We start from the raw sequence: 20,266 nt of genomic DNA on the forward strand, positions 1-20,266 counted from the left end.
AGGAAACTGAATAAGCAGCAAATAAAACATATTTGCATTTTTAAAAAGGGTTTTGATCTGTTTCTGTTCTGTTTAGTCACTAGGCACAGATTATAGGGTGAATGCTGCTGTGGCAGCTGCTTTTCACGGAAGACTGGAGGCTCTTTACTCCAGTATCTGTCTGGGAGGCCGGATAGAAAGCTCTGAGAAGAATGTCTGTTCCTCCAGAATGTGGCAGTCGAGACTGGATTTCTTTCAGGACTGTGGTAAAGTAAACAGGACTTTTGTTTCCAGAGTGTGATGATACCAAGTTTATGGGCACATTCTTGCATTCCTGGAGGCACTGGGGGTGGGGGGGAGGCAGTGGTGTGGTTACTTCACACAGTGGTTTAGCATCTCCTTTCCTGATAACTGGTGTATTTTCCTAGCTTGCTCAATATTTTATTTTAAAAGCTCTCGCACGTTCAAAAGAATATAAAGAGCAACAATGCCAAGAATGGCACAGGGCAGGGTTTTAGAGATGAATTTGGGATGGGGCAGGGTATCTTGTTCTAGAAAAGCTCTCCTGCAGTATGTTGAGAGAAACTTCCTCTGAGGATTTTTGCAGAGGGCCTTTTGAGATGCTGGTTGCTTACTAAGGTCAGTAAGTGTTGAGTTGGGCTGTTTTTTTGCTTGCTGGCACCATAAGCCTGTCCTCCATATTTGTTCAGTTAATTGCCTTTAAATGGGAATTTAAACTATAACTTTACTTTGAATCTTTATAATGTGTTGGAAAAGCTTCAGTCAGAGTAGGGCAAAGGTACACACATTCAGTGACAAATGTGGGATTCCCAACCTTCTGTTTGGTTTTTTAGGGGCGTGGGATTGTGGGAAGAAAACTGCTGTGCACACACGCGGACCACTGTTTCCTGCGCACACTTTTCCTCTGCAGGCTCTTTTCCTGCTGGTTGTTTCCACCTGGCTAGCAAGTGCATCTCAAATCCCCCGTCATTGGGGTGGGAGAGGTGGTGCCTCTGAAATGCTGTAAATGTAGGAAGAGCTGAGCTCCCCTTGCTATACCTGGCTGCTGCTTCACCCTGCAAAGAGCCAACACAAGAGCTTGGGAATGCTGCCTTTGGGGGCAAAGATGGTGTTCCAGCCTTAGAGAGGAGGAGGTAGCAGTTAGATCTTTATAAAATTACTTTTTTGCCTATAAAAGTATAATGTAACCGCTTGGCTAATGGTTCTTTTCAATAAATATATTGGAGACGTTGACAGAAAGAAACAAAAGTCACTATTCCCTTGAAGCTTCTTAGGCCTGGAAAATGTTGCAGTCTAAAGTATTAAAGCCCAGGAGGTGGTACAGAAATATGTAGAGTTTAAAATGAGTAAGCAGGAGCTTTTGGCTAAGGGGAGGCAGCATGGTAGCGATTAGGCTGGGAATATCTGGTGAGTATCTCAGTCTCAGTCAGTTTTATTGCACATAGCCAAAGGCTGCCGCAATGTACACAGAATTATTTGACAATTAAAAGAAAATATACTGAATTGGTAAAAAAAGACTTAAAACATTTGTATTATTAAAACATTACGTACTCTATAAACAAAGCTATAAAAGTACCCGTGTATCTGGCGAGTGGACAAGAAGTTGCTGTGAAGAAAATGCTGGTGGGTTGTAAATTGTTTTGTACACATCAAGGGGATTTAATATAGCAGGACATATTTCATGGCTCGCCCCAGTGGTTTCCAAATTCAGCCATTTAGTCTGGCCTTGGTTTTATGCTCTTTAAATAGTTTAGAAACATTGGTGTCTGTGATTTGCAAGAACTATAATTTTGTCCTGAAGGAAAACGGCAGTACGTGCTCTGAGTTAAGGAGGAGCATCTTTTAAAAGAGAAGCAGAGTCCTTAGGGTCTTGGAAAGATCATGAGTAGATATTTCACCTCCCACAAGAGGGATGACATGCTAGCTGTAGCAAGTGCGACTTGGACTGGGGAGTGCCTTTTACAGACTATGTAAGCAGATGTCTTAAATTCTGGAAGGCAATGGCAGCATTGCTGAATGTGGGGAAAAGCTACTTCTCCCGGAAAGCTTTCCTTTATGGGCATTTTCTCTCCTGGCTGGTGGTCCTGAAAATAAGCTTTCTGTACGATATTGCATCCTGTGTCAGAAATAAGTTTATCCTCTAGCAATCTGTGGAATGGCACCGTACTGGAAACCAGAGGAACTGCAAAATAAGCATTTCCAGCTGTCCTGCCTGAGGGAGTATCTTAATGAGAAATCTGCTATGGCAACTGGGTTTCCATCCCAGGCTTGAGGGAGGCTCCTTGTCTCTGGGCTTGACCTGAATGGCAGCCACAAGCTTGTGTTCAAGTACACAACAACCTGTACCTTAAGAAAATAAATAAAAGACAAAGAGAGAGTAAGAATTTCCTGGTTGCCCTTCTACACAAGGGACACTAGCTGATGAATACAGTACAATAAAATTGTTTTTCAGTTGAGCAGGAACGTTTTGAAGGATTTCGCTTGAATCTTGATAAATAAGACTTTAGGATGGGAGGGGGGTAGTTTCATAAGCTGGAACCCTCCTCTCAAAGAGAGGAATCTTGCTTGGTAGTATTGTAGCTTTAGGCTCTATTTTTATCCTAAATTTAGTTACCAACCATCTAGTGTTCCTGCACATGGATATAAAAGAGTAAAAGTGGTTTGCACAAATGCTGGCACTAATGTTTGAATCCGCTGATACAAGACGGAAGGCAGGGTCCTGGTTCTCACATCACTGGAAATCTCGGTGTATTGTGGCTTGTTAGAAGAGTGCAGGTCATACATATAACAGCAAGTTAGCCTCTGGTTTGTTTCCACATGCTTGGGGAGCAGGACTGGAACAACTCACTGCTCATTCACAGAAACAATTTAAACTATTGTTTAATGTGTGGTGTGCACTGAGCCAGTCTGCACAACTAGGAGTGGGCACCACTAAAGAGAGACTGCTCATGAAGTCACCTTGGATACTGCAGAAAAAATTACGGACACCAAATTTCATCTTGAAAATGCTTTAATAAGGAAGTGTTGACAACACTGTTTTTGCAAAATGTAAAGGTAACTATACAAATTCTTAATAGAAAAAGAATAAATTAAAAGCAGAGTTTTTTAAAAAAAAATTCTGCAAACTTTTCTACAACATAACATTTTTTTCCTTCCCCTTGATTACCGTTGCACAGGTTTCAGTAAAATCATTTTACATGCTCTACAGTCCATTTCAGAAGAGTTCTAATTTCCCCCTTATTTTAAACTAGAGTCCATTTTGCTCAACTTGTAATAAAACTATTGACATTAATATATATATATATTTATATATATGTAAAACTTTACATCTAGTTAACTAAGCAGTAACTGGTCATCTGATAGCACCTGATTGGGGTTTGCTATGTCCAAAACTAAAACTAATACTGGGGTGGGAAAACAAAACAAAACAAACTGGACCTTCCCCCCCCTTCCCAACATTTCCAACACTCAACTGCATATAATATTATTTTAAAAATAAACCCTGCCAGGGTGGTGGTTTGTACATACGGACAAAATGCAATATTGGATGAGGGACCTTTTCATGGATACAAAAGCAAAATTCAAGGGGGTTATTAGTGGGGGTAGTCAAGTGCTTGTATACAATAGCTATGGTTTACCCCCTCATATCATACTCAAAACATGTTAATCTCCCGATTAACACTTTATGTACAGTTTTGTATAACTGAATTGAGTTAAACAGTAAAACCTGTTTTACTTAATTTCTGTCTTTACTACCAGACTGGCTCACAAGTGCCTTGACTAAAAAAACAAAAATGAAACACACCCTGCTCTCCCCTACTCAACATGGCCTTCCTCCCAGCCCCCTTGAGAAGGTTACTCTGCTTCTGAAAATTTGAGCCCGTTCTCTATTGACTCAGGGCTGCCAGTATTGCTGCAAAATAACATTCCAGTTCTCATTAGGATGTAACAGATGGGAACTATTGGTCCATCAGGATCATATCCAAACAGCCCGATAAAAAAAGGAGCCCCAGTCCATCTGGTTTCAGGTGTGACCATTGAAGCAGTGAAGCAAACTAGTCACAAATAACTTTTTAGCTAGACTGGGTGACTGTGATTTCCATTACTGTTGGTATGTTTACTAAGGTGATTTTGGCAAGCATTCTGATTCACCTTTCAGGTACAAATTAAAACAAATCAAGTTGTTTAGATGGAGCCTGGAAGGTGAGTTTAATCAGTGATCTACCAGTTTTACCTGTCATGGCTTCTGCTAAAGAATTTACAGGAAGTGTAATTTAATGAAGGGGCTGCAAATTCTGTTAGCAGTCCTTTCATATGCTGAGAACTATAGTTCTCCACAGTGAGGGAATGAATGTTAAACCAGTTTAAGTCCATATACTACACATACCGTATTTTTCCGTCTATAAGATGCCTCCATGTATTTTTGGGGACTCAGATTTAAGAAAATGGCGGCGGGGGGGGGATGTATCTGTGTATAAGATGCCCCCTAATATTTGACTTTATTTTTTAGGGGAAAAACCTAGTCTTATACACGGAAAAATACGGTACTTAAGTTGAGAAGGATGCGTCTAGTTGGTTGTCTAGGTTTGTGAAGCCATATGTTGGATGTTGCCAGCAGAGGGTACTACTACACACAGAGACACACAAAGAGAGGAGCAGCATGTAGGAGAGAAGAAGCATTAACTTTGGAGAATTTCCTTGGTAAAACGTTAAGACGCCGCCATTTAAGTTGCATGTTATTGTCATAGTTTATTATTTTGTTGATACTTCATTTTTAAGAGAGACTAAATCAATACATTTTCCAATCTTATTTTAAGATGAGATGTTTAAAAGCAACATTGGCTGCAAACCTGTAATTGTTAAGGTGCTTGGATTCCACTGACTTCAGTGTTACTTAAGCCTAACTTGGTGACGGACTGCGGTTATTGCTTCAAATGAAATGTCATTTGTTCTGTTCATCACAATGGCATATGGACATAAGGGCTTAAGATGTGGATGTTGACATAATGCCTTCTTGATGAAAATGAAATAGAAATAAGACAACCTGTTCTTGTGCTATTTGCTTCAGTGATCTCACTCTTGCTTGTGATTTTAGCTTGTTCTTTCTCTGCTTTTAGACAGACCCTTACTGAGTCTTAACAGTAGGGCTGGGTGATATATCAATATATCGTCCAAAACTGGCTCAAAGTCCATATTTTGAAACTTGCTTCATATTTTTTGACCTGGCAATATATCACAAATCATGTGTGTCTGTGTGCACGCTATGCAAATATCACAATGCAAGAAAAACCATGAAGCCAGCCATTGCCTCTTCATAGCTCCATCCTTATTTTGTGATAGAGCTGATGATATATCAGATATTGCCCAGCCCTACTTAACGGTGCAAAATCTTCTACCATTCCTTCTTGGAAGAGCAGTAGTTCTTTTGTTCCATTTGGGAGAATTTAGGTTTCTTGTGTTCCTGGTGTTTGTGGAATCTTTCTTTTTTTTCTTCAACAAAATTGGCCTTTAGGGCTTTTCTTCTTTTCTTTTTAGAGCCTCTCTTCAGTTTGTCAGCTGCATGCACACAAACATAACATTTGGGGAAGGGGGGCAAGAAACTTAGCCGTTGGGTGGCACAACAACAGCATCACACCATAGTGAAGACCTGGTGTGCCTGCTCCCATATCTGTTGAGATCATGGGTTGAGCAACTGGTGGCACCAGAAAAGGGCGTTCTGGTCCTCACTGTTGTCCATCCAGGGGCAAAATACTAGTGGCATTGGGACTTGGGAGGTGGTCTATGGGCTTGGGAGGGTTGTTATGATCCTTGCTTCTTCCTGGCCATTCCTTCTCCATGGTGGTCCTCCAGCAAACGAGCAGTTGACCAGGGACCTAGAAATTTGTGCATTAGTTCATTATAAAAGTACTGAGGCCTTGTGAAGTATGATGGCTTTCTAGAAGTGTATAAAAAAGCATTGCTCAAGTGTACATGTAAACTTGTAGTTTCCTCTCTTTTGGTATTGGCAGACAACCATACTTCGTGTCAAAAGGTTTTGTAAGCTCTTCATGATTCATCTTAGGAAAACAACCTAAACTGCTCGTAAACAAATAAAAACTGCCAAGCACTCCTCTTTGAAGCATAGTTCACTTCCCTGGCCAGTCATTAAGCCCTTCCCCGGACAAGTATTACTGTATTTTGCTGTCAAGCTTACATGGTGTGCTTTTCCGTGATGTGAGACATTTTCCAGGCAAATTGATTTTAAACATAACAACGCTTTTTGGCATTTTACTTCACAACTGATCATAGAAATCCTCTGAAAAATTTATTGGTTGTTTTACTTGCAACTAATCACAGGAACGTTAAAAAGAAGCAATTCCTTGCCCTTGTTCATCTTTTCAGAGTTTTCTCAGATGATATCTGCCCAGGTTGTGTGGGGTGCGTATCATCATAGTAGAGTGGTGCTTAGAGCATCAAGATGGAAGGCAAGTTACAGAATAGTAGCGTTACGGTTTCTGAAAAAAATGGATACTTTTAAATGCATCATAAAACAGCTACTGAAATCTTTGGCAGCACAGAACAGTTGCAGTACAGTATTCTGGCTCACTCTGAAATGATAGGATCATTCTCCATTCCCTACAGTCTTTTTCTGCAATGAAAAGGGTATTTCATGATAGCTGTCACATTAGCGTTAACTAGTACTTTGACTTTATAGAGTTCAAATCATATATGTTAGAACAGTTGTACATATCAAAGAAAGAGGCTTATGCAACCTTGAATGGTTTGAATTGACTGCCTGTGGTGTTCTTTGCATCCAAGTTATTTGTAAATTTGCCCTCTGCTCTGGGGTGATCTCTGTGAGGCACATGGCAGTTTGAAGTGACCAGGAGTGAAGGAATTAGTTTTCTGCTACTGGTTGGGGATGGATCTGTTTTTCTAATATCATCTTCAGTTGCCTTATGCAAAAAGTGCTTTGACTTGAAGCTGGTATCAGGCGCCAGTGTAAGGCAAATGAGAGGCAGTGAGGTGATTTTTCAGAATGGCATTGATGCGTTTGAACAGCTGAGGTCAAGGGGATTCACACGAGAGTTCCAGGCTTGGCTTTCTCCTGTCCGTACCACTGGACATCAGCTAGTTCTGGATAGAGGGGAGAATCCAAGTAACAGCTATCACTGCAGCTCCTGTAGAGAGAAGGGACAGAAACTCAAATTAGCAAATTGGGAAGAGGCAGTAGAACTACAACCTCAGAGACTAGAGCAATGAAGGTTGAAGAAGTGGAGAAAACACACTCTTGGTAACTTTCATGTGCATTGCTGCTGTAAGATGAGTGGGGAAACCTAAGGGCTGGTGGCCAAATGAGGCCATCAGAACTCTTCCCCAGCTGGAATGCCTCTTGATTATGCCTCTTGATTGTCTGGATGGAGGAGAGAGAGAGAGGTGTATGCATGTGTAGAAACTAGGTTGCTTGGACAGAGGACACAGAACCATACAATTATAGAATCGTAGAGTTGGAAGGGACCACAAGGGTCATCTATTCCAAACTCCTGCAATGCAGGAATGTCTCCGCTAAAGCATCCATGACAGATGTCACCCACCCTCTGCGTAAGAACCTCCAAGGAAGGAGAGCTCTTACTGTCAGGACGTTCTTCCTGATGGTTAGTTTGAATCTCCTTTCTTGCAACTTGAAGCCATACTTTCAAGTCCTAGCCCCTGCAGGAGGACAGAGCAAGCTTCCTCCATGTGACAGCCCTTGAGATATTTGAAGATGGCAATCATCTTCAGTCTCCTCTTTTCTAAGCTAAACATACCCAGCTCCCTCAACCACTCATCATCAGTCTTGGTTTCCAGACCCGTGATCATCTGGGTTGCTCTCCTCTGCACATGTTCCAGCTTCTCAACATCCTTCTTAAACTGTGGTGCCCAGAGCTGGACACAGTGTTCCAGGTGTGGTCTGACCAAGAAATATAGAAACCTCTGACTTCTTCTGCACAAAAGCAAGAGTCACATGCTGCACCACTCACTTTTGCTTCTGGCCCTGCACACCACCATCACAGGGCCCTTGAAAGGCCTCCCAGAAAGGAATGTGGCCCTTGGCCTGAACAAGGTTCCCCACCCAGCCTCCTGTGAAATCTTTCTCAGGGTAATCCTGAGTCTAAAGCTATTGGCGTCTAAAGCTAACCATGCACCAGCACATCAATTTTGCCACACTGCTTAAATAGCAAACCCTATTTGATTTGTGTGTTTTTGAAAGTTAAAGTACATCATTGGCCCAGAGCAATAGTAACTATCAGAGGAATGAGAACTTGGCCAATCATGGAGCAAACATCTTATCTATTTGAAGGGAAGGGCATGCCCAGATGAAGGAAGGAAGGAACAGGAGTGGACAGATACATGCAAGTTGGCACACAAGCATTCAGAGACGGGAGCATGCATAAAGCAGTGTTTTGTAACTGTGTTACGGTTTGGCCCCCTCTTGTGCACTATTCCCCAGCTCATGAGATTAGACTCCTCCCTCCCACTGTCCCAAGAAGAAATCTAGGCTTTAAACAACAGCCTGACCTACTGAAGCTGCTCTCACCTGCACTCCATGCTGGGAAAAGGTTTCACCTAATAAATTTCCATGTATCAGTCTGCTTGGAAGGGTACACTGTCAAAGTGAGGGGGGAAATGACACACCTAGGGTAACTTCACTACTGGTTCAGGTAGTGTTGGTCTGACGCAGTCAAAACAAATTTAAAAATTGTCCAGTAGCACCTTAGAGACCAACTAAGTTTGTTCTGGGTATAAGCTTCCTGTGCATGCACACTTCTTCAGATGCGCACATGAAAGCTTTTACCCAGAACAAACTTAGTTGGTCTCTAAGGTGCTACTGGACAATTTTTAAATTTTTCTCATTACTGGTGGCAAATCTGACACCAAACACCAGCAACTGCATGTGATTTATCCCGGGGAGATGTTACTTTAAGTTAGCAAATATAAATAAATACTTGTGACTGTACAGGGGGACTTTTTTTGTCACTAGTGGTTTTACACACATTTAATTAAGCATGGGTCTAACTGTTAGAATCTGTATTTTTCTGCATTTTACTTCCCTGCTTGCAATTTCCCACCCCCAACAAGGTGCATAAAAATTGCATTTAGTAATCCATCACAAGAAATATTTAGATCCGAATTCAGCAGCCTGGTGTCCTGGCACATGTGCTGCCTAAGGCTGGTGAGAGTTAAAGTCCAAAACATCTGGAGGGCAACAAGTTGGCAAAGGCTGCTTCAGATAAGACTTTGTTGGTTAACCTAATGGAAACTCAACAGAATGAAGTCCTATGGTCAATAATCAGTTAACTTGGCAGCTGTATGCTTCTAGAAAGCACTTAATGGTGCCTTTTCTAAGACAGTTTTATAATAATAATAATAATAATAATAATAATAATAATAATAATAATAATAATGATGACATGAAACCTTGTTTAACACCACCTGTAGCGGGTCATATTTGGGGGTTATTAATTGAAAAATGGCACTGTTGGTTTACAAACCTCTCCTTGCCTGTGACAAAAATTGTTTCCAGGTGGTTGGGCAGATTCCCCCCCCCCCCAACACAGTAAATGCAGACATAAAAGACTCTCTCATTTAAAGACAGCACCTATCTGCAACTTGGAATCATGCATATCTCATAAAGGTAAAGGTAAAGGTACCCCTGCCCGTACGGGCCAGTCGTGTCCGACTCTAGGGTTGCGTGCTCATCTCGCTCTAGAGGCCGTGAGCTGGCGCCGTCCGAAGACATTTCTGGGTCACGTGGCCAGCGTGATGAAGCTGCTCTGGCGAGCCAGCACCAGCACAGCACACGGAAACGCCGTTTACCTTCCTGCTATAAAGCGGTACCTATTTATCTACTTGCACTTAGGGGTGCTTTCGAACTGCTAGGTGGGCAGGAGCTGGGACCGAAAGACAGGAGCTCACCCCGCCGCGGGGATTCGAACCGCCGACCATACGATCGGCAAGTCCTAGGCACTGAGGTTTTACCCACAGCGCCACCCACGTCCCCCACCCGCATATCTCATATATTGGGTCTAATGGATGCAAATAACTAGCCAGTAATGAATTCACATTCCCATAAAACTCTAGAACAGGGTGCTTTTGAAAGAAGACAAAATCCACAGGGGAACAAAAGGTGGAGGGGCAGCGGCATGGAGGGAGGGGGGTGGGTGGGGGGGTCCAATATAGAAAACATCCCCTCACTATACCTCTATTCATCAGTACTCTGTTGAGTTGGAGACTGAGACTCATCCATAGTGGGTGAGTTGTCTGTAGCGTCCCTGAGCAAAGGATAGGCAAAAGAGAAAGAGGAAAGAGGAGATGTTAAAGAAAAACAGTGACACAAAACACTTGTTAAGAGCTTATTAATCCAGCCAGAAACAGGTTGGTGAATCATCTTTGAAGACAAAAAGAAGTTAGTAACACAGGGAGAACGCTAAGGAGAATTTTAAGCACTTTGATTTGTGTGCGAATTTGTGTGAGAATTTTAAGCACTTTGATTTGTTGATATGCCCCCCCCCAAACTGGGCTGCCCCAGCCACTCTGGGCGGCTTCCAACAAGCATTTAGTCTGCTGCATTTGTATCCTGCCCTTTGGCTAAGAATCTTTTGCAGAGTTCAGGTATCCAAGAGACTGTGGGAGGGCTCCAACAGGGAAGGGGCGTGGAAAAAGAAAACAAAATATTGGGGTTTTTTTGCTGGGCAAGGCAACACAATTCCCACAGTGACAAAAGGAGCTTGTCTCTAGAAAGCACACAGTTCTTACCATGTTTTAATGTATCCGGGTATGCAAGTTGGTGCTTGACTTGTTTTCTTTAAGTACTAACAATACCCAGCATTTATAAAGCAGATCCCATCTTTTCACAGCACTTCACGCAGACTCTCGGGAATCATGACAGCCTTATTCTCCCCCCATTGCTTCCCGTGCAACAATGAAGCGGAGCCACTGATCCTGCTCAAAGCCAGCATTTGAACCACAGACCATACAGTGGTACTTCGCAAGACGAATGCCTCACAAGACGAAAAACGCGCAAGACGAAAGAGTTTTCCGTTTTTTGAGTCGTTCCGCAAGACGAATTTCCCTATGGGCTTGCTTCGCAAGACGAAACGTCTTGCGAGTTCTTGCAAGTTTGTTTCCTTTTTCTTAAAGCCGCTAAGCCGTTAATAGCCGCTAAGCCGTTAATAGCCGCTAAGCCGCTAATAGCGTGCTTCGCAAGACGAAAAAACCACAAGACGAAGAGACTCGCGGAACGGATTAATTTCATCTTGCGAGGCACCACTGTACTTTTAAACACAGCATTTGAAACACAGCTCATACTTTTAGGCACCCCACCAACTATGGACTATTTTTGGTAGTGGAACATTTGAGAGACAAAATTTATGCAAGAATATAATAATAATACTTGGTTTAAGAACAGCTTAGTTTATGAACAACTTGGATTAAGAACGCTGCAAACCCGGAAGCAGGTGTTTTGGTTTGTGAACTTTGCCTTAGAAGCAGAACATGTTTCTCTTCCTGTTGAGTGTGTTCCATTTGTAAATTGAGTTCCCACCGCTATGGGAAAGCATGCCTTGGTTTAAGAACACTTTGGTTTAAGAACAGACTTCCGGAATGGATTAAGTTCGTAAACTAAGGTACCACTGTAATATTAATCTTATATGCCGCTCCAACTGGGCTGCCCCAGCCACTCTGGGCGGCTTCCAACAAGCATTTAGTCTGCTGCATTTGTATCCTGCCCTTTGGCTAAGAATCTTTTGCAGAGTTCAGGTATTCAAGAGACTGTGGGAGGGCTCCAACTGTAGGGGGAAGGAGTGCTGCGGCTCTGCCAAATGTCTCCCCTCCTGTCCTTTATGGTTTGCAGAGATTCTAACGGAGCTGAATGTGGTTGGAAGGTCTTTGTGGTCAACGCATGAAAGGTTGGAGGAGGATTGGGGCTGGTGCACAAACTGCTGTAGTTTAAACTCTCACACTTTAAAATGTCTGAAAAGGCTATAGAGCGTGGCTTGCCAACATGGTGCCCTCCAGATGTTGGACTCACAACTCCCATCAGCCCCAGCCAACATAAACAATAATCAGGATTGTTGTTGTTGGGAGTTGTAGTTCAACAAATATCTGGAGGGGGCGCAGAGTTGGCTCCCCTTGCTTCAGAGTGTCATACATGCACCTTATCCCATTTTGCCCTTATCACAACTCTGTGAGGCAGGTTGGGCTAAGAGATGGTGATCAGCTTAGCGTCGTCTTGTGATGGGCTGAGCAGGGCTTCAAACCCTTATCCAAGTTCGGTGTTCTGCCACATTGGATATTATCTATTGGTTTTGTTCCTGAGAAGCAGGAGAGAGAAGTTCTGTCCAGTGGGAAATGGCCAGCTAACCTAACTCTGAAATAGCACTTTGGAACATCAGACATGTATAGAGTGCAGGGGGTCCAGGAGGGCATTTGCAATGGTGTTTCTGGAATGGCCTTCGCCAGCTGCCTCAAATATTGCCTTTCATTTAAAACAAAAAGCTAAATTCCACTGTGTTTGATTGAATTTGAATGTGCACACACTGTGGATTTCTACAAAATGAAACTTGTGGAAACAGGTCCAGACCATGGGAATTTGACTGGGAGCTTTTTGTTGACTCACCCCTCCCCTTTTACAATTAAATGAAGACATCGGCACGGGTAATAAAGACAAGCAGGGTAGAACATAGAACAAATGACCTGCACTAGAGCTCCAATCCTAGGCATGTTCACCTGGGAGCAAGTCCCACTGAACTTACTTCTGAGTACATATGTGTCTGGTTGTGCTATATGTGTGGCTTGACTAGCATCTAGGGAAGATGGGTCAGAAACGGAACGCATTGCCACCGAGTGCCCATCTGTGCCCATACTCACCCTGTCTGCCAGGCCAGGATGTGATGTGGGCTGCTGGGTGGTGTAGCCGCAAGCTCACTAGATGGTGTGGAACTCCTCTGACTGTGCGGTAAGGCAGCTGGAAAGAAATGGAGATAGATAGATATAGATACACACACACACACACACACACACACACACACGGGGACTGGAATGCAATGATGCTGTTACGTCTGTGCAGTAGTAACTCGTGGAACGGAGATGAAACATGGTATATTATTTGGTATAAAATCATAAGTGCAAGTTAATTATTTCTTCAGCACAGCTGCTCATGCCACAGCTTACCACAACATATCCAGCCTCTCCTTTTCACTCTCCCCCCAGCCCCCACCCTTCATGCAGTTTCAAAGGGAGGTCTGCGTGGAGTTATCTGTGTGTGACTACGAGGACTGACAGCATCCCTTGTCTTCCTTCAACCTCAGGGAGATGAGAGACCATCTCAAATGTCAACAGGAGTTTGACATTGCTGCTTCTGCTCATGGGGGCCAGCTGTCTTGCTCCATTGCAACTCAGCCCCATGGAGCCCCAGCCACTGGACCCCATTGGACACTGGAGGGTCACAGCTGGCGATGTTAGTAACAACTGCAGAACCTTGAGAGACAATAAGTTTTCCAAAGCAGTACCTTCAGGGCAAACTCTTAACATACACTTCATATTTTAGCTGCCTTAAGTTAATTAAAGAAGGAAAACATTTACATTTTATTTCTGAAAATACTTTAACACTTTATCCATTTCACCAAGAGATTAAATAACTTGGTGAATCCTTGGTGAACAAGTCTTGTGAAAGTACCGTATTGGCCCAAATATAAGCCACCCCCCCCAATTACGGGACAACCCACTCGCGTCTCCCAAGCCTCTCCCGGTGCCAGCTTGGGGAGAGTGCCGCCTCCCCCCCCCCGAGCTGGGAGGTGAGCCACACCCGCAAATAAGCCTTGGATTTTAAAGGTGTGGCTTATTTGCAGGTAAGTCTTATATTCCGGCCAATGTTTCAATTCCTGATTTATTTTGATTGCCAAATTGTATAAAGGTTGGAGTGAGTTGGTAAAAACATGGAAAGAACTTCTGAATAATTTGGGGAATTACCTTGCCTCCCTTCTAACTTTTAATTTGCCCTGTTGAGTAATAACAATTCTAGAAATAAAAGCTACACAAGTGGCCTTTTACAAGTACAGCTAATGTGGATGTAAATCCTAATATTATATAAACAAACATTCTTCATGATTTTGCTTGTACTGGGAGAAAAGCCATCCTTGTTGCTGATTTTTAAAAAGTTGTGTGGTGCCAGGACTTCATTGTTTATGAGCTCATTTGAAGAATGGTAACTAATAGTAATAGTAATAGTAATAATATATATATACCCCGCCCATCTGGCTGGGTCTCCCCAGCCACTCTGGGCAGCTTCCAACAAAATATTAAAATACAATAGTCTGTCAAACATTAAAAGCTTCCCTAAACAGGGCTGCCTTCAGATGTCTTCTAAAAGTCTGGTAGTTGTTTTTCTCTTTGGCATCTGGTGGGAGGGCGTTCCACAGGGCGGGTGCCACCACCAAGTAGGCCCTCTGCCTAACCAGGCTGTAACTTGGCTCCTCGCAGTGAGGGAACCACCAGAAGGCCCTGGGAGCTGGACTTCAGTGTCTGGGCAGAACGATGGGAGTGGAGACGCTCCTTCAGGAAGAATTTATTAGAAGAGCATTCTCATCATAATTTGGTAATGAAATCCATTTGCCTTCAATTTTAAATAATAATGCTTAGCATTTATATAGTGCTTTAGAGTGCTCCAAGGGTTTCACATGCTGTATTTTGACTAAGCTATGCAACACAGCTTCATATTGTGAGGAGTGGGAGGGCTGGAGCTGAGAGAGAAAGGCTCGGCTGAGACCAGTGAATGAGTCAGTGGCAAAAGCAAGATTTTGAGCAGGTGAGTCTCATAGCCATGACTACTCGTAAAGAAGCTCTACTGATTTCAGTGGGGCTTACTCCCAGGTCAGCGAGGATAAGATTGCACCTTTGGTTACACCAGTTGCAGCAGTTTTAGATTTCAGTAACAACAGTCGTGTACTTTTTTCATCACCTTTTAAAAACTCATTTGGACTGTCCTTCTGTTGATTCACCCTGCTTCACATGACAAGCGAATAACAAACAGAACTTCTACCTTTATTGCTAAAACCTTTGACCTAACATGCCCCTTCCTCCCCCTACCGGCATTCACCGATAGTGAAAAGCACATATTGTATCACTGTGCCAGTGTTTACCAAATTGCTGATTGCTGGGGTCTTGCTTTTTCTCCTGAATTACAACTGATGACACACTTTACACCTGCACTTGAAAAGTTTAGAGCCTCAGAGCGCAAGAATTACCCATCCTCAGGAGAGTCCCTGTGTTTCTGCCTGTGTTACTGCAGTTTAGCTCCTGCTTAGAAAGCAACAAGCTCAATACAGTGACTCATGCAGAGACCCACGAATACCCTCCTCTGATTGTGAGTAATTTGGCTGTGTCTTTGTGTTAGGAGTCATTTGATTGTGACGGATGCAGACCTAGGGCTGCTCAGAAGGCCACACCACCAGAGCAGTGAGATGTGGGGGCGGTTTGGTTATGTTGTACATGTGGAACCCCCAGGAATGACTCTTGTATATGGGTGCAAATCATCTTCCTCACCTGACGTTGCTTTGCACATCTGAGGCATCCTTGTTACCCTGCTGTGCGCCACGAACGTGCTTTGAGAAGAGGTGCTGTACTGGGAGCTGCTATCCGACGAAGTGGAGCTGGTGTGCGACAAGCGGCTGTGGTCTTTGTGGGAAGCTGTGGACCGGTGGTACCAGAGCCTCAGCTCATCTGAGACCATTGTCCTTCCCGACCCCTTCTCGTGACCCTCTCTGCCCAAAGACGGAGTCCTGATGATCTGAGAACGGGAGGGGGTCAGCCTGACGGAGTCCGCTTCCTCCCCATGCCAGTTCTCTTTAAACATTCCCCCCGCCGTGTAGGAGTTAGATGTTTTAAACTGTGCCTTCACGCTGTAGTGTCCCTCCTGGTCATTCTCCAGGCTGCGCACAACCACTGGCGTGGAGCTCCCTTCGATGTAGAGAGGGTACTCCTTGATCCTGTACTGGGAGGACGGCTGGCTCTGGCTGTGCAGATAGACTCCGTGGTGGCCAGTCCCGTTCCTGGCAGCCAGGTTGGGCATGCTTCCTGAATTGGAGGAGACCAGGTTCCCTGCCGACTTGTGCCTCTGCCTCTGCCGTTCCCGGGCTTTGGAGGGGGAATCCTCAGCCAGGGTGGAATAGTTGGCATTCATCTGAGCAGGGTAGTAGTGCTCAGAGCTGGAATGGCTGGTGCAGGAGGAGCAGTCGTCCATTGGGTCAGAGCCATTGCTGCTGCGAGTCCGAGGGGTGTAGAAATCGGGGCTTCCCGTCTCATTTTCTGACCCAACGAGCTTCCCTTGGGACTCTAAACTGGAGCTTCTGTGTCTAAAGTGCTGTGCTAAACTATGTAACCTAGTAGGGCTGATGTCCACAGACCTGCAAGCACAGAAAAGAGGTTGTAATTATAAACTGCTCCAGTAGTTTTGCGTACAGTTGTGGTGTGGAATGAGTACACTTGTGGTGGCAAAGGAAGGCTAACAGAAAGAGAACAATTAAAGGCTGCCTGACCCTGAGCTATAGGGACTCCAGCCTTTTAGCTGCACAATGAAGGTGGGATCTCTGAAATCAATTATTCTTTGTAATTGTATCTAACCACAAATTTGGGGTCAGTTCACCATAGCAGAGTTTGCTTACAAAAAGACATTGTCATGGTTAACTCTGTAGTATGTTTGCATAATATCTGAAGAAAATACAGTGGAGTCTAGGCCTGACAATGTAAAGATGCCACTGGTCACCATAAGCTGGCAGAATTCAGAATACAGGAAGTATGTGAAAGCCTGCATTAAGCATCACAGCCAGCCAATAATGACACCTCTGGAAGTCCAGGCTAACAGCTTCTTACATGGTGACGGCAGGGAATCTTTTGCACTTCTTCCTCTTCTGAAGTAGAGGTTTCACATCCTTTACTTGGGGGGGGGGGGAATGAGTCAAATCCCCAATGAGAAACCATTAGTGTTCTCCCTAAGGTGGAGAGATGTGAAAGCTCCATATTGGACAAAATGGGAAGCGCCAATAAATTTAAAACTCATCTATTTCTATGAATTCTCCCATTTGGAGAGGGAAAATAACACATCCACCTAAATTTAATGAGTGGATAAGGTTCCCTTTAGGTCTGCCATTCCACAGGCCCTGAAGCATCTGATGCTGAACACCCGTCAAAATCCTACCTAATAACATTTTATTTATGTATTACATTTATATCTCACTCATATGCTTCCCCTTGTACATTCTATAAGAGATACTGACAGGCCCAAGGTCACCCAAGAAGCATCATAGCTGAGTGCAGATGTGATATTGCCTAATAAATACACAAAACCATCCATCCAGATACTGCTTCCTTGTTTTTGTAAGCAAATAATCACATTGCTTCTAACATTGTTTAGCTGGATTCCATGACCAAATGTTTTCTAGAACTTGCGAAATGGCATCATATGAAAACAACTGTGGTAACACTTTTCTGCTATGTGGTACATTTCTTTTTGACCTTTGGCCACTGCCAGTTCCAACTAAACACATATAGAGCACCTGTACCCAGGTAAAACAGCTGTTCAACTTATGTGGGGGATACGTTCCGGGAATCGTGCCTAAAGCCAAAATCACCGAAATAGCAAAAATGACCGAAAGAATCAGAAAGACCAAAATTTAAATAAGGAATGGGGAAAATACATAATTTATCTTAAAAACCATTGGAAACAGCTAAAATCATCAGTAGGATTGGAATAAGACTTGTAGTTTAATGAAAAAGGTTTCGATTATTATAAAAGATGTAGGAGGAAATGGTTAACGAAAGGACTCCCAAAGGGGAGGAGGGAAGTTCAGGAGATTCTTTGGAATCTTGTTTTTATGTTGGTTGTTGGATAATTGATTGTAAAATTTTAAACTGAAAAACTAAATATATATATATATATTTTAAAAAGCCAAAACCACTTATAATCAAAACATTGGCTTCAATGGCGGATGGGATTGCTAAAGTCATTTCCCTCTTTATTTCTTTATTGCTATGCATGTAAAGTTGAATGTGCACAAATTAAATGAACGCAAGTTGAAGGCATACTGTATGCAACTTTTTGGGATGTGAAGGGATTTCAAGAACATAATTTTAATCTATTTTTCAAACTTGATTTAGCTAAAAGGCTCCTATCCCTCCCCAAAATATAGAATCTTTGTTTTAGCTGAAACAGAACTGAGGACTGGGAGCACAATCCAATTCAGAGCAACTCTTGAGCACCCTGATGAAATTTAAGCCGGCTTTAGGAATTCCAGGCTCCATATTTAACATTTGGTAGGGGGTGGGAGAAGAGAAGCTGAGGACCTATTGGACTGGGAGAACTTACCTAGTGGAATGCACATAATGTGGACTGCGTACCCGTAGATCTGGTGTTGTTGGCATGCTGGACTGGGAGTTCCAATGGGGCAGATTCCTAATGGGGCTGTTTTGTAGGGAGTTGCTCCCTCCACCCTCTGCGCAGCTCCCAGTGCTGGGAAGCCGCTTGTGACTGCTGCACACAAAAGGAGACATAGTGATCAGGGCAGCTTGTATACTTTATTACATGGGCATAGGAGAAAACCATAAGCGTTTTTGGGTACAACAACAATTCTCATTTCTTAAGTCTAGCAGACTTGACAGGTCCTATTTCAGCAGCCCAATGTGACTCTTCTTACAGCTGGGGAGTGAGAGAGAGGGGGTTGCCTGACGTCATCTAGAGGCTGGCAAAAGTGCAATTCACTCAAGGGAATTCTGGGCTCACTGTTCATGCTTTTAGACATTACTACACTAACTTTCTGCTAAATTACTCTGCATTGCTCCTTTTTTAACAACAATAAGCTAAAGCACAAATAATGTGCCAAATAAAGCACAGAAAGTGCTGGAAGACACAGAGAGGACCCCATTGCCCAACTTCTTATTGCAACAGTTGCCCCTTGGACCGACTTCTCCCACCTGGTGCCCTATAGATGTTGTGGGGCTCCAGCTCCCATAGGCTTCAGCCAGCCTGGCCAATCAGCAGGGATGACAGGTGTTGTCATGCCAGAACACCTGGAGGCTACCAGACTATTGCTGCTGTTGCTGCTGCATTGTGTTGCCTAAGCAGCTGTAAATATGTATTCAGTGAGTGATATTTTTGTTTTGCTATTTGGGAGTGGCGGCCATTATTATTATTAATTTACCTGCCCTTCACCTTAAGCTCCCATGGTGGCTTATAACAATTAAAGCACAGCATTAAAAAGTTTAAAGCAACTTGCAATCACAGAAATAAGGTGGGTTCTAAAAATGCACACCTCAAGTGTCAAAAGCCAGGGTAAAGTTGCAAAATGAAGATGCCAGACTTACCTCTGCAATAAGAGGACTCCATAGCTTAGGGCAGAACTTTCCAAACTTTTCATGTTGCTGACACACTTTGGAAACATGCATCATCTCACAGCACAGCAATTCAGTTTTACTAGCAAACCGGAGGTTAAACTAACCCTTTTCCAGGCCTGGGAGGAGCAATTAGGCACACAGTTTGGAAAGCTCTAGCTTAGGGGCTGCCATAGGGAAGGGCCTCTCTTGGGCCACCACAACCAAGATGGCCCCTCCGCCAATGTAAATATCCAAGAGGACCTGTAGGCAAGTCTTTCGGATATCTGGGGCCTGGGGTTGTTTATGGCTTTAAACATTAGCATGAGCGCCTTGAATTAAGCATCTTCCATCATGGAGATGCAGAGGCATTAGCCAAATCAACTGTGTTTTGCATCGAGGTGCTGTTTCCTCAGATGTCTTCATCAGAGCTACTTCCACAGCTGAAGAAGCAAGCTGCAGTTTATTACCTTAGTTGTACCTTTGTTTTCCAACAGCTTTGTTCTCAAATGCTTTGGTTCCCAAACGATGCAAACCCTGAAGTGACTGTTCCGGTTTGCAAACTATTTTTGGAAGCTGAACATCCAGCGGGGCTTCAGTGGCTTCAGCAGCTTCCGATTGAATACCTGGATGGCAGCTTCCGATTGAAGCCATGCTTTGGTTTCTGAACAGTTTGGAAGTCGAATGGACTTCCGGAATGGATTCCGTTCGACTTCCAGGGTACAACTATACTACTTTGCAGTGACTAACCTCTTTGGCTTTTGGGAACTGCTGAAGAAACTTCTGGGAATGTGGGGTCCCTTCCAACTCTGCAGTTCTGTGAGTCTAAGTATCCCACTGCATATCCATGAAATTTGCTTACAAAGCCTTGGTCGTCCCCCCCACC

General features: G+C 43.6%; 1 protein-coding gene across 14 annotated transcripts in view; it reads right to left on the reverse strand.

Annotated features, from left to right (window-relative positions):
- Positions 1-2,992: 2,992 nt before the first annotated feature.
- FRMD4A (FERM domain containing 4A) overlaps positions 2,993-20,266 on the reverse strand; it is a 464,351-nt gene continuing 447,077 nt past the window's right edge. For 11 of the 14 annotated variants that reach the window (XM_053406326.1, XM_053406327.1, XM_053406332.1 and 8 more), the window contains 4 exons: positions 18,380-18,544; positions 15,562-16,421; positions 12,889-12,985; positions 2,993-7,160 (listed from right to left, as the gene is read on the reverse strand). In XM_053406326.1, coding sequence (XP_053262301.1) covers positions 7,058-7,160; positions 12,889-12,985; positions 15,562-16,421; positions 18,380-18,544 — 1,225 coding nt within the window. In that variant the 3' untranslated portion in view covers positions 2,993-7,057. Of the gene's footprint in view, positions 7,161-10,220; positions 10,293-12,888; positions 12,986-15,561; positions 16,422-18,379; positions 18,545-20,266 lie in introns of all 14 variants that reach the window. The other 3 variants (XM_053406329.1, XM_053406323.1, XM_053406334.1) reach the window with 2 other exon arrangements.

Source organism: Podarcis raffonei, chromosome 10, assembly GCF_027172205.1.
Source record: "Podarcis raffonei isolate rPodRaf1 chromosome 10, rPodRaf1.pri, whole genome shotgun sequence".
Classification (NCBI taxonomy): Eukaryota; Metazoa; Chordata; class Lepidosauria; order Squamata; family Lacertidae; genus Podarcis; species Podarcis raffonei.